Raw genomic sequence first — 13,245 nt, forward strand, 5'->3', positions numbered from 1 at the left:
TAATTCCTTTAAAGGCATCACGAGTGCAGCCTCTCATTGACACAGTCTGTGGGCACAGGGAATGTGGAGAGAAACCAAATGAGAAATTGCACAGACTTTGAAATTTCTTTTTGGACAATATTAAAAAGTAAAACAAAGAAAAAAGACCTCCAAAATGAAACCAAGCAGAAGTATCAAAGATGACTTTTATTACAAGTGATTTGCAGAAATTAGCCAGCAGTTTAATGTTCCTGAAAGCATCCAGTCATCAGTCTCCTCACTGCAGCCTTGAGCTCCTGGTTCCTCAGACTGTAGATGAGGGGATTCAGGACTTGAGGCACCACCGAGTACAGAACTGACAGGACCAGATCCTGGGATGGGGAGGAGATGGAGGGGGGCCTCAGGTAGGCAAAAATGACAGTGCTGAGGAAGAGGGAAACTACAGCCAGGTGAGGGAGGCAGGTGGAAAAGACTTTGTGCCGTCCCTGCTCAGAGGGGATCCTCAGCACAGCCTTGAAGATCTGCACATAGGAGAAAACCATGAACACAAAACAACCAAAACCTAAGCAAAGACTAACCACAATGACCGCAAGTTCCCTGAGGTACGATTTGGAGCAGGAGAGCTTGAGGATCTGTGGGATTTCACAGAAGAATTGGCCCAGGGCATTGCCATGGCACAGGGGCAGGGAAAATGTATTGGCTGTGTGCATGAGAGCATTGAGAAAGGCACTGGCCCAGGCAGCTGCTGCCATGTGGGCACAAGCTCTGCTGCCCAGGAGGGTCCTGTAGTGCAGGGGTTTGCAGATGGACACGTAGCGGTCGTAGCACATGACCGTCAGGAGGGCAAGCTCTGTTCCAAGTAAGAAGATGAGCAGAAAAACTTGCGCAGTACATCCAGTGTAGGAGATGTCCCTGGTGTCCCAGAGGGAATTGTGCATGGCTTTGGGGACAGTGGTGCAGATGGAGCCCAGGTCAGTGAGGGCCAGGTTGAGCAGGAAGAAGAACATGGGCGTGTGCAGGTGGTGGCTGCAGGCTATGGCACTGATGATGAGGCCGTTGCCCAGGATGGCAGCCAGTGAGATGCCCAGCAAGAGGCAGAAGTGCAGAAGCTGCAGCTGCCGCGTGTCTGCCAATGCCAGCAGGAGGAAGTGGCTGATGGAGCTGCTGTTGGACATTTGCGGTGTCTTGGCACACAGATCTGTATAAAAGGTACCCATGGAATAGTTAGGTTTGGAGAGGACTTTAAATATTCCAACATAGCTTGAGGGCGCTTTCCCCCCACTGCCTGCTCAGGGCTCTGCTGCCTGGAGCTGTCCCTGCCAGCAGCTGCTTCCCTGTGCCCAGGGCTGAGCCCTGCCAGTGCTGCCAGAGCCCAGCCCAGCCCTGGGTTCTCAGCTCTTCCCTGCAGACCCCTCCCAGCTCTGGCACCACCCAGGGGCAGCTCTGACCTTGCAGACTGTGATGGGAATGTCAGAGCAACCCTGAGGGGGCTGGAAAAATTATACTGATGCAGCTTTTAAGAGGTCCTGTGTTGATTGCTGTTGCTGCCTGCTTTAGTCCAATCTGAGAGAATTTTTTTATTTTTCTCAACCTTAACTGAGAGATAAATATCTATGGGGAATTTCCAATTCAGAGAAGTAGATTATAAAAGCAGAATTTTCCCTTCTGTGCAGCCCCTGCCTTGCTCTGCGCCCTGTATAATCTACTTGGAAATGTTCTGCAGTTAAATGTCATGGTGGGAGCAGTCCTGAACAATGCAGCATCCTCCTCACAAAAGGAGAACACTTCCAAGCCTTACCAGCTGTCTCCTCCCACCCAGACCTTGCCCCCCAGTGCTGGGAGCAGCTGCCAGGGCTGACTGAGAGCTGTCCCTGGCAGGCAGCAGAGTCCCTGCCCCAGCACAGCACCCTGGGCTGCAGGACCCTGCTCAGCAGGACAGCCCTGGGCACCCCTGGCTGCTCTGCACAAGAGACAATCAGAGAATGAACTCACAGGGTCTGTAGGCATTGGGATATTCCAGCTGTAGGAGATCACTCCAGGAGCTGCAGCTGCATTGTCCTGCAGCCAGAGGTTCATGTGCCAAGGGCTGGCAGTGATTCTGCCCCAGGCACTTCTCAGCACCTTCCCAGCCCTGACTGATTGAAGCTCTCTGAGCTTCTGTGCTGTGCCCGGGATGGCTGCAGAAAGTGCCTCAGCCCTGCTGGGCTGGCAGAAGAGCTGCTCATCAAGAGAAATGTGCTTTTGAAGCTCTTCTTGGTTACCAGGAGCTGCCTCAGTGCCAGGAGCCCAGCCCAGCTCAGCAGCACAGACACAGCACCAGGACTTTAATGAGCCTCTGGGGCTTTGTGCTCAGGCCCTGAACAGCAGTCCCTGAGACAGAGCTGAAGAAACTTCTCCAGCACTCACAGTCAGAATCCAACTCCAAAGTTTCTTGCACTTTCAATGGGTTCCACTGAGGGACATAACTGAGAAAGTGTCCCCTGGCCCCAGGCAGAGGAGAGAACTGGAGGCAGTGATGACAGTTGGGGACAAAGAGAAGCCAAGTCTTGATGCTCTGGGGCACAGCAGAGTCTGTGCCACCAAGGGCTGTGAGGAGACAAGGGTTGTGAGGCCTTGTGCTGAGGCCCTGGGCACAGCCCCAGCCAGGCTGGGCACTGTCAGGCCCTTGTCCTGCCCTCAGCATCCCCCCCTAGCCCACATCCCAGTGGCCTCAAGGATTTGCTGGAAGGAGTCCCTTGGGAGCCTTGCTCAGGAATGGCCTTGGGGGCTCTTTAATGCTCACAGAGTTTTTCGAAGGACTTTGGGTTTGGCTTTTGCCTTGGAGTCTCTGAGAGCTTTGTGCAAACATGGCCTCCAATTATCTGCTTTAATGAGTCCCTTGAGAGCCTCTGTTGGTAACAACACTCACTGGGCTCATTAATGCTTCAAGGTACTTCAGTTTTTTTAAGGCACTTGGTGTTTCACTTTTCATACAAACTCTGTGAGAGGTTTGTGCAATAATGGCCTCCAATTATCTGCTTTAATGAGTCCCTTGAGAGCTGTGTACTGACACTCAGTGGGGCTCATCAATACTTTGAGATACTCAATGTTTTTAAGGTACTTTGGATTTTACTTTCCACGATGAGTCTCTGAGAAGTTTTTGTGCCATCCTGGCCTCCAATTCTCCAAGGAGTCCATGAAGAGCCTGTGTTGGGATGGCCCTCAGTGGGACCCATTCGTGCTTTGAGACACTTTGAGTTTTTCCTCTGACTTTGACTCCTGGAAAGGTTTGTGCATTCTCCTCTCAGGCCCTGAGGTTCCAGGGTTCAGCTCCAAATGTACCATGGGGCTCATTAGGATCAGACAGGTCCTGACAAACCATGTCTCTGCCTTGATTTCCATCTTCTGTTGTGCAAATCACTAAGAATTTCTTCTTACATAGTTGTGCAGAAATATTTCTAAGAGCTTCTAATAAATCCACATTCCTGTTTTAAAGGTATGTTGTTCTCTTTAGAGCAGAGGTAATCGCAGCAATCAGTGACTGATAGTGACGTAGGGACTCTCCTCAAGTGGTCTGGCCTGATCAGAGAAGCTGTGCCCTGAAGTCTGACCCTGTGTGGACCACCTTACTCCACATTCACCAACCCCATCCTGTTCCTCCTCTGTCACTTGGTGCCAGCTTTGCTTGGAGAACTGGCTGCACTCAAGCAAAGAGGTGTTTTCTTTTTTTATTTTAGTATTCTAAAACTCCTGAGTTCTCCATTGAATACAGACACCCTCCTCATGTGTTTACCAAACCCACGTGCCACCAAGATCACTCCAGACCTGCCCTGGCCCAGCTGTGAAGGTATGTGGGTGCCCAGAGGCCTACCATCAGAGTCTCAATCCCCCAGACATGGAGAACTGGTTCCAGTTAAGAGGAATAGGCTTCCAGGTTAGGGTGAGATGCTTTCTTCTCCCATAGATCTTTGCAGGCACATGCTGATTTATGTCACGTTATGTTACCCCGTTGGCCCATTGGTCTCATTACCCTAGTTCAGCTCCTATTGCCCACGTTTGTTTAGTCCTAGAATGTTCTTCTATCTCTGTCCCTCCATTGGCCCTATTTTGCTGCATTCCTTCACCTCTGTTTCCCTATTGGCTGACCTGACCTTTGACGCCTCCTCTGCACCATTTTCCCCCATATCTATTGGACCCTGACCCTCAGCTCCCCCCTCACAACCCCATATAAGGCCCCGTTCCCTCAGCCTACACCCTGTCTTCGTCCCTGGACCCTGTTCAGCTGTGTAGCCTGTGTCTGTACCAATAAACCCAGTTCATTGGAGGAGATCATATGACCCATCCTGCCTGTTCTGTCAGCTTTCTAAGGTAGCAGTGAGCTTTGGACTCATGAATGCTGGATGTTCCAAGGGCCTCAGTAGAGCCATGATGCTACACATGGCACCTGAACAGGGACCAGATTCATTGAGGTCCCTGTGAGCATCTCCAGTGGTGACCCTGTGTCCTGGTTTAGGACAAATTAGGGGAAATCTCCAAAAGGGAGCCCCCCAAAACAAAACAAACCTCCAACCACCCCTCCCCCAACACCGGGTTCGGGAAGGAATTTCTCGGAGGAGCAAAGTGGAAAACAAAACCTATTTATTTACAAGTAACAAAAGAACACTCCCCAACACAAGAAAAGGAAAGAAACAGACTGTGTATGGTGAGGGCGTCAAGCTTCTGTTGCAAGCTCCAGGTGTCCTGGACGTCTCAGGTCAGGTCCGGAACCGGTCCAGTATCTTCAGGGGAGGGTAAGAAAGAGGGAACAAAAGAAAAGAAAAAAAAACAGCGCAAAAAGCAGAAAGCAAGCAAGCAAAGCGGCTAGCCAAGCCAAGCAGCAAAAAGCCAAAAGCCAAAAAGGCCTGGTCAAACACTCCCCCCCTCTCTTCCCCGCCCCGCCGCAGCAAGACGGCCGGGGGGGGGGGAAGAGAGAAAAGGCACAGCTGCCAGACACAACACACGATATTGGGATAAAGGCTGTCAACCCACGACACCCTGCCAGCCAGATATCGCTTAAAGCTGTACCCCTTCGGGTCAGCCGCAAAACCAAAGTGAGACTTGAGTTTTATCAAATCTCACTGAAGTGGAAGTTGACAATCCCCTCAACATCTGTGGGACCAGCTTAGCTGACAGTCCCACAAGCACCACTTTGGCTGAAGATTGTGCCTGTGAGACTGAGAGTGAGTGACTGAGTGGCAGAGACCTGCCAGGGGTTTTTGGGCTTTTGATTTTCTGTTCCTGTTGGTGGGCATTCCCTCTTCCATTGGGGGCAGCTATGGGAAATACTCAGTCCCAAGCTGAAAAGGATGTTTTTGTTGTTAAGTTTTGGAGAGTTTTAAATTTAGAGGGGAGTTAATTTTCTGACGGGAGTTTAAAAGGTATTGTTCATGGTTATTTGAGGAGCTTTCTGATATCTCTGTTGATTCTATCTATCAGTTACCGTTTTGGGATGCTGTCAGGGAAAATCTTTATATTTTACAAACACAAGGGGTTTTAAAAGTTGGGAAATTGTATCTGTTGTTTCATTCAATTTATAGAATCATTTAATGAGTTTATGGTTCCAACACTTTGTCCTGGTTTATTCAACCCGCCCTCCACGTTCCCAAACCCATGTTCCCTGAGAACAGGACGGGAGATGGAGCCCGCCCTTTGGCACAGACAAGCCATCTGCCGCCTGCCGTTGTCCCTCCTTTTCTGTCCTCTCCTCAGCATGGTCATGGCCATGCCACACTGAGATCTTCCCTTGCCCACATTCCTTCATCTCCTAATCCACCCTTTCTATAAATCACAAGATGGCAATACTCCTGTGAGAGAGAAGATTCCCTCCCGCCTTCATCCCCATTTCCTGACTTTGCTCTGGGTGCCTCCCATGTGACAGGCCCCACGGCCCCACCTTGACGCCAAGTTCCGCCCCCATGTCAGGTCCGTCCCCTGTCATCAGAAAGCTCCTCCCCTGCGTGGTCTCCACCTCTCCACTTCCAGGCCCCTTCTCCAGTCCAGCCTCTTCCAGTTCCCATGTCATTAGAACTGGATGTGGGGCCAGCTGGAAGGAAGCCCTCCCCCTTGCCCCTGAGTTAACCATCGCTGAGATGGTTGATGCTTGCATTTGCCACGCGGTCTCAGACCGTGACTCCAGCCTAGCCAAGGCTGCAGGCCAGGGCACAATGGAAGTGCTGGTTGCAGGAAACGTGCTTCCTCACAATACAAAATGTAATTAAGGCAGTGGAAACTGTTATAACTGCAGGAAACCTGGACATGTGGCAAAAGACTGTAAATAAAAGAATTATAACCTTTCTCTTTTTCCACCAAGCCCTCATTTCCACAGCCATTGCCAAAACTGTTCCTGAAGCCAATGCTACCAGCCCTCAGGAAACTCCAGGAAGAGCATGGAACAATCCCGAGTGATGACACCAAAGATGAAGTTATTCTGTCCCACCCTTCCAGCAGTGATAGATGTCCTAGATTACAATATAAATATATATTCTATTCCAATCCCCAAGAGCTGTTGAAACCAGGAGGGGCATTGTTTTTTCCTTCTCTCCTGTTAATGAGCCCATCAATGCCTTGCCACATGACTCAGAGATAACTCCCTCCAGAAGCCATTTCTGTTTAATGGACCCACCTCACGACTCATAGAATGATATCAGCCCATTGTGAGATGCTCTACCCAGGGGGGAGGGGCTAAGCATCCCCACCTGGATATAATCTAGGGTTTGGGACAAAACAAGCTGCCTTTCCACTGGATTTCCCAGAGGAACAGCTGCCTTTTCCACTGGATCTTCAGAAGAAAGCTACAACCTACTACAGGATCACTGTTCCAACAAAACAACATCTTCCACTCCAGCAGGAGTGCAGTCACCATTCCAACTGGACTGTTACCAACACCCTGACCAACAGGGTGTAAGGTTCTATTCTGACTTTATCAGTGCTTTTTCTTTTATATTATTGCATGTATTTTGGGGTTTTTTTTTCCTTTTCCTAATAAATTGTATTTCTGACTTGGAGTCTCTCTCTGGTTTTGCTTTCAAACCAGAACAAATACAAAAGCCTGAATGGGTTTCTAAAACAAACCCACCTCAGGAACCACTTGGTCAGTCTACGCTGCCTGGAATGGTCTCAGCTTTCTGCAAAGGACAGTGTGAGCAGAAAGGATTTCTGGAAGCAGAATTCTCTGAGTCTTGCAGCTGAATTCTCTGTCCCTGTATTTTCCCTGGATCTCTGTTGCAGATGGAAGTTGCTGGTGCTATCCTCACCTTTAACCTCTCTTTGGAATGCAAACAGATGTTCCCAGGTGTGTTCAGCAGGATCTGATCAATGTTTCTACAAAACTTGTGTGTTCCTCATGGAACGAAGGGGCCATTTTGACACTGAGGGGGTGACGTGGAAGCAAGGAGTCAATTGTGACCATGGGGTTCCATGGAATCAAGGAGCCGTGGTGACACAGTGACACAGCAGGGCCATGTGGATCCAGTGGTCCATTGTGACACGATGGATCCAAGGAGACCATGGAGACAACCCCAGAATTTCATGGAACCAAGGAGTCCATGGTGACCCAGCGGGGCTGCATGGAGCCGATGGTCCATGGTAACACTGCCCATCTCCAAGGAGTCTATTTGGCCACTGTGGAAGCTCATGGAGTCAGGGAGGCCATTGTGACACTGAAGAACTTCGTGGCACCAAATATGCATGGTGACACAACAGCAGGGCATCATGGGAGCCAAGGAACCACTGTTGACAGTAGGGAAACTCATGGAACCAGGGGCCCTTGTGGCACTGCAGAAGCAACAGAGCTGCTGGACCTTGTCCCCTGGCCCTGCACAGCTCCTTGGGAGGCACAGCAGGAGCAGCATCCTGGTGAGCCTCAGGAATGCCCCTCTGGGATCCAGGGCACACATTCCCAGCCAGGAAAAGATGTTCCTTCCCTGGAAGGCAATGCTCTAAAGAAGGAGCCAAAAGCCAAGTGGAGCAAGATCTTACAGTGACATTTTACTGCCAGCCTTCATAACTTCACCCATGGTTGTTGTAACTCCTGGATTGGGAATTAAATCAGGGCAGAATCTTTGGTGTGGGCTGCCCTGGGTCAAGGGAGACACTGAGAGAGAAATAAGGCAGGCAAAGAGAGGCAGGAGAGAAAGGAGAACACAAACACAATAAGCTGAGAAGGGGGCACTCTGAAAAACAAAGCGAAGCTGATGGAAAATGAATGGGACAGAAATCAATAGTTCTGAAAGTTTTATTTACTATCAAAATACATGCCACACACCCAGATCTACACAATCCTGATCCCACACCCTCAAATTTGGATCCCACTTCTCCCAATCTCCTTCCGACCCCATCTCACCCTGGAGGCTGAGGAACTGAGTAATTTTGTCATGGGACTGATATTTTTGCTGTTGGAACAAGCCAGTTTGAGGTGGGATTGAGCCCCTTGAGGGTAAGATTGAGGTATTTTCAGCGGGACTGAGTCATTTTGAGATGACAGATCAATCCATCTTGACTTTTGGAGTACAAAGATATGGAGAACACTTCCTGAAATCCCCCAAGAACGCAGAAATCTTCTAGAATATGTCCCAAAACCATAAATTCCTGCTGAAGTAACTGTTGAGTGATGGATTGACATATTTGATCAATTTCTTTGATTTTAGTCATATTTCAGGTGTTTTTAAGTGATAACAAGAAATCAAGAGGAAATTGGGGCCAAACTAAAAGTGTAACCAGCCAGGTGTCTTCCCAGCACAGATCACTGGGAATGTGGGTCACCAGGGCTCTGGCCAGCATGGATCCTCCCATGGGTAATGAAGCTAGGGCAGTGCACGAAGATTTTCCTGCAATTGGGGAATTTGCAGGGCTTCCCTTACTGGTGATTCTGTTGGTGTCTGATCAAGTGTGAGCTCATGGAGAAGCTCTTCCCACACTGGGGACACTCGTAGGGCCTCTCCCCAGTGTGGATGCGCCAGTGGGTGAAGAGGTGGGAGTTGTGCTTGAAGCCTTTCCCACAGTCAGGGCAGCAGAAGGGCCTCTCCTCTAGGTGATTCTGCTGGTGGTGGAGCAGAGGGACCTGGTCTGAAACCTCTTCTGACTCTCGGGGCACTTGTAGGGCCTTTGCCCAGTGTGGACTCTCTGGTGGTGGACCAAGTGGGACTTCTGGAAGCTCTTCCCACATTCCCCACAATCATAGGGCTGTTCCAAGGTGTGGGTCCTCTGGTGGCAGGTCAGGTTGGAGCTCTGGCAAAAGCTCATCCCACATTCCCCACACTTGTAGGGATTCTCCCTGGTATGGATGCGCCATGAGGTGGATGAAGAGGCGGGATTTGTGCTTGAAGCCATTCCCACAGTCAGGGCAGCAGAAGGGCCTCTCATCTATGTGAATCTGCTGGTGCAGGAGGAGACTGGAGCTAGTCTGAAACCTCTTCTGACACTGGAGGCATTCATAGGGCCTTTCCCCAGTGTGGATGCGTTGGTGGGTCACAAGGGTGGAGCTGCAGTTGAAGACCTTCCCACATTCCCCACACTCATAGGGCCATTCCCTAGTGTGGATCATCTGGTGGCTGATCAGGGTGCTGCTCTGCCTGAAGTTCTTCCCATGGTCCAAGCGGTTGTAGCATTCTCCCCATCATGAAGCTGATCTCAGACCACCAGCTCTGAGCTCTGGCTGAAGCTCTCTCCACCTTCCTGGCTCAGTGTGGGTCTTTCCTCCTCAGAGCATCCTGGGCTGGGATTGGAGCCCCTCCTCCTGTGGGATCTCTCAGGATTTTCCTCCCCATTGGAATTCTGCGCTGTGGAGTCACTCAAAATGGCCTTTTCCATGAAGTTCTGCCATGGAGATTTTTCCTCCATGATCTCCGTTCTCAGCTCCTTCTCTGGGGGAGGAAGTAAAAGGAGAGGATGAGATTTGCCTCCATGCCAGAGGGAAGGGGAAGGAGATTTCCCCAGTGCATTCCCAGAAGGACGGTGTTGGTAGCAGGGTTGTCCTGTAGCCAGTGCCTGTGCTGGGCTGGGAGATGGAGCAGGAGAGAGGGGGAAAGGGTCACTGACTTCCTCCTCCCTTGCCTGGGTATCCCAGGGCTCCTTCTTCTTCCTCACAGCCTCATCCTCCATCCAATCAAGATTTGGGAACGGGAAATCCTGTTCTGGGATGATAACAAAGTGTGTGTACATTGTCTTTTGTTCTGGGGGATGTGCTGGGCTGGGCGATGGAGCAGGAGAGAGGGTGAAAGGAGCACTGACTTCCTCCTCACCATCCTGGGTATCTCAGGGCTCCTTCCTGTTCCTCATAGCCTCCTCCTCCATCCAATCAAGGTTTGGGAATGGAAAATCCTGGTTTGGGAAGAAGACAAGCAGTGAGAACATTGTCTTTTGTACTAGTTTGAAGGCAAACCTAGGGAGGGTCTAAGCCAGAATTGAAATTCAAAACCAAAATTTAGATCAAGGCAATGGTATAGAAACACTGCCTTAAACTGACAAAGTCAGGATATAACTTGACACCCTGTTGGTCAGGGTGGTGGCTGCAGTCCCAATAAATGGTGGCTGCAATCCTGTTGGAGTGATGAACATGATTCTGTCGAAGCAGTGATCCTGCAGAAGGTTCTGGTCTACCTCTGAAGGTACAATAGTGGTTATGGAGCTCTTGTCCTCTGGGCATCCAGTAGGCAAGGTGAGCTGCTCCTGGTGTTGAAATCCTCAGCTTATATCCAGGTGGGAATGCTTGATTTCTCCCCCAGGGCGGAGCATCCCACAATGGGATGATGGAATTTTATCAGTCCTGCAGTGACACTCAATGGCCCATTCACAGAAGATATCTTTGCTGGTGTCATTTGCGCCCTTTCCTCCAGTGATTTTAACAACTTTATAAGGAAAGACAAAAAATTATTTTCTTTATACTGGCCACCCATAAAAGCCATTTTCCTCATAATTTCTCCCATAAGTTCCCCAGGAGGAAGGAGGGACTGTGTCCAAGTTTCCAAGAGTTCTTCCAGAAAGAACCACAACCTCCTCAGAGAAGGGAACCATGCTGTTGTCAAAGGCACTTGGAATCAGGGAACAGTGCCCTGAACTCACTGTGCCAAAATAATGTCACAATCTGGATAAGAAAAATTTTTGAGAGATGCCTCTGCCCCAACTAAGGTGTTAGGGAGACCAAATCCAAAATGGATTTGATTGAACAGTAAATGTGAGGTAGAGAGACTGAAAGAAAGAGAAAAGATGAGAGAGAAAGGGAGTGACAAGGGACAGAGAGCAGGGCAAGTGTGATATTGCCTCCTCTGTGTGTGTGCCCTTCCCAGGGTGGGGGTTTTACACCTGAGCCAGTTTGGGTAAGGGGGGTGGTGTTCACCCCCTGAGCAGGGATTACCCCACTGTTTCAGGTTGCAATGCAAGATGTAACCAAATGCATGTTTTCAATCCCCATCTTCATCAACTGCTATAAACAGGTGGGGCAGTGTTCTTTATCTCTTCCATGACTCACCCCTGATAACGCCCTCCAGGGGAGATATCTTCTGTGAATGGGCCATTGAGTGTCACTGCAGGACTGATAAAATTCCATCATCCCATTGTGGGATGCTCCACCCTGGGGGAGAAATCAAGCATTCCCACCTGGATATAAGCTGAGGATTTCAACACCAGGAGCAGCTCACCTTGCCTACTGGATTCCCAGAGGACAAGAGCTCCATAACCACTACTGTACCTTCAGAGGAAGACCAGAACCTTCTGCAGGATCACTGCTTCGACAGAATCACGTTCATCACTCAACCAGCATTGCAGCCACCATTTATTGGGACTGCAGCCACCACCCTGACCAACAGGGTGTCAGGTTATATCCTGACTCCATCAGTTTAAGGCAGTGTTTCTGTACCATTGCCTTGATCTAAGTTTTGGTTTTGAATTGCAATTCTGGCTTAGACTCTCCTCCAGGTTTGCCTTCAAACCAGTTAAAACTCAATGTACTTATCCCTTGGTATTCTCCCAAAACAGGATTTTCCATCCCCAAACTTTTGCCAGATGGGTAAGGAGGCTGTGAGGAACAGGAAGGATCCCCTGGACACCCAGGATGGTGAGGAGGAAGTCAGTGCTCCTTTCCCCCTCTCTCCTGCTCCATCACTCAGCCCAGCATGGCACCCAGATGCAGGACAACCCTGCTACCAATACCGTCCTTCTGGGAATGCACTGGGGGAATCTCCTTCCCCTTCCCTCTGGCATGGAGGCAAATCTCATCCTCTCCTTTTACTTCCTCCCCCAGAGAAGGAGCTGAGAACGGAGACCATGGAGGAAAAATCTCCATGGCAGAACTTCATGGAAAAGGCCATTTTGAGTGACTCCACAGCGCAGAATTCCAATGGGGAGGAAAATCCTGAGAGATCCCACAGGAGGAGGGGCTCCAATCCCAGCCCAGGATGCTCTGAGGAGGAAAGACCCACACTGAGCCAGGAAGGTGGAGAGAGCTTCAGCCAGAGCTCAGAGCTGGTGGTCTGTGATCAGCTTCATGATGGGGAGAATGCTACAACCGCTTGGAACGTGGGAAGAACTTCAGGCAGAGCAGCACCCTGATCAGCCACCAGATGATCCACACTAGGGAATGGCCCTATGAGTGTGGGGAATGTGGGAAGGGCTTCAGCTACAGATCCACCCTTGTGACCCACCAACGCATCCACACTGGGGAGAGACCCTATCAGCGTCCCAAGTGCCAGAACAGGTTTCACATCAGCTCAAATCTCTTCAGGCCCCACCCTATTCACACACAGGAGAGGCCCTTCTGCTGCCTTGAGTATGGGAAGGGCTTCAAGCACAACTCCCTCCTCATCAGGCACAAGCGCATCCACACTGGGGAGAGGCCCTACGAGTGTCCCCTGTGTGGGAAGAGGTTTCAGACCAGCTCAAATTTCCTCCTGCATTAGTGGATTCACACTGGCGAGAGGCACATTCCACTGTCCTGACTGTGGAAAGGGCTTCAAGCACAACTTCACCCTCATCAGGCACTGGCACATCCACACTAGGGAGAGACCGTATCAGTGCTCCCAGTGTGGGAAGAGCTTCACCCAGAGCTCTCACTTGACCGCACACCAACAGAGGCACCAGTAAGGGAAGCCCTGCAACTGCCCTCACTGCAGAAGGGCTTCATGCCCAGTTCCAGCTTTATCCCCCATTGGAAGACCCATATTGGGAAGAGCCCTGGGGATCCATTTTCCCTGTGATCCATGCTGGGAAGTCACCTGTCCCTTGTCCTGCTCCTCCCAGTGACAAGATGTGGGATTG

General features: G+C 50.3%; 1 protein-coding gene across 1 annotated transcript; it reads right to left on the reverse strand.

Moving 5' to 3' along the window:
* Positions 1-221: 221 nt before the first annotated feature.
* Positions 222-1,154, reverse strand: LOC134434604 (olfactory receptor 14C36-like). Its single transcript, XM_063183259.1, has one exon. It carries the CDS (start codon positions 1,152-1,154, stop codon positions 222-224), a length of 933 nt encoding a protein of 310 aa, XP_063039329.1.
* Between the last annotated feature and the right edge of the window lie 12,091 nt (positions 1,155-13,245).

Source organism: Melospiza melodia, unplaced genomic scaffold (genome assembly GCF_035770615.1).
Source record: "Melospiza melodia melodia isolate bMelMel2 unplaced genomic scaffold, bMelMel2.pri scaffold_44, whole genome shotgun sequence".
NCBI lineage: Eukaryota > Metazoa > Chordata > Aves > Passeriformes > Passerellidae > Melospiza > Melospiza melodia.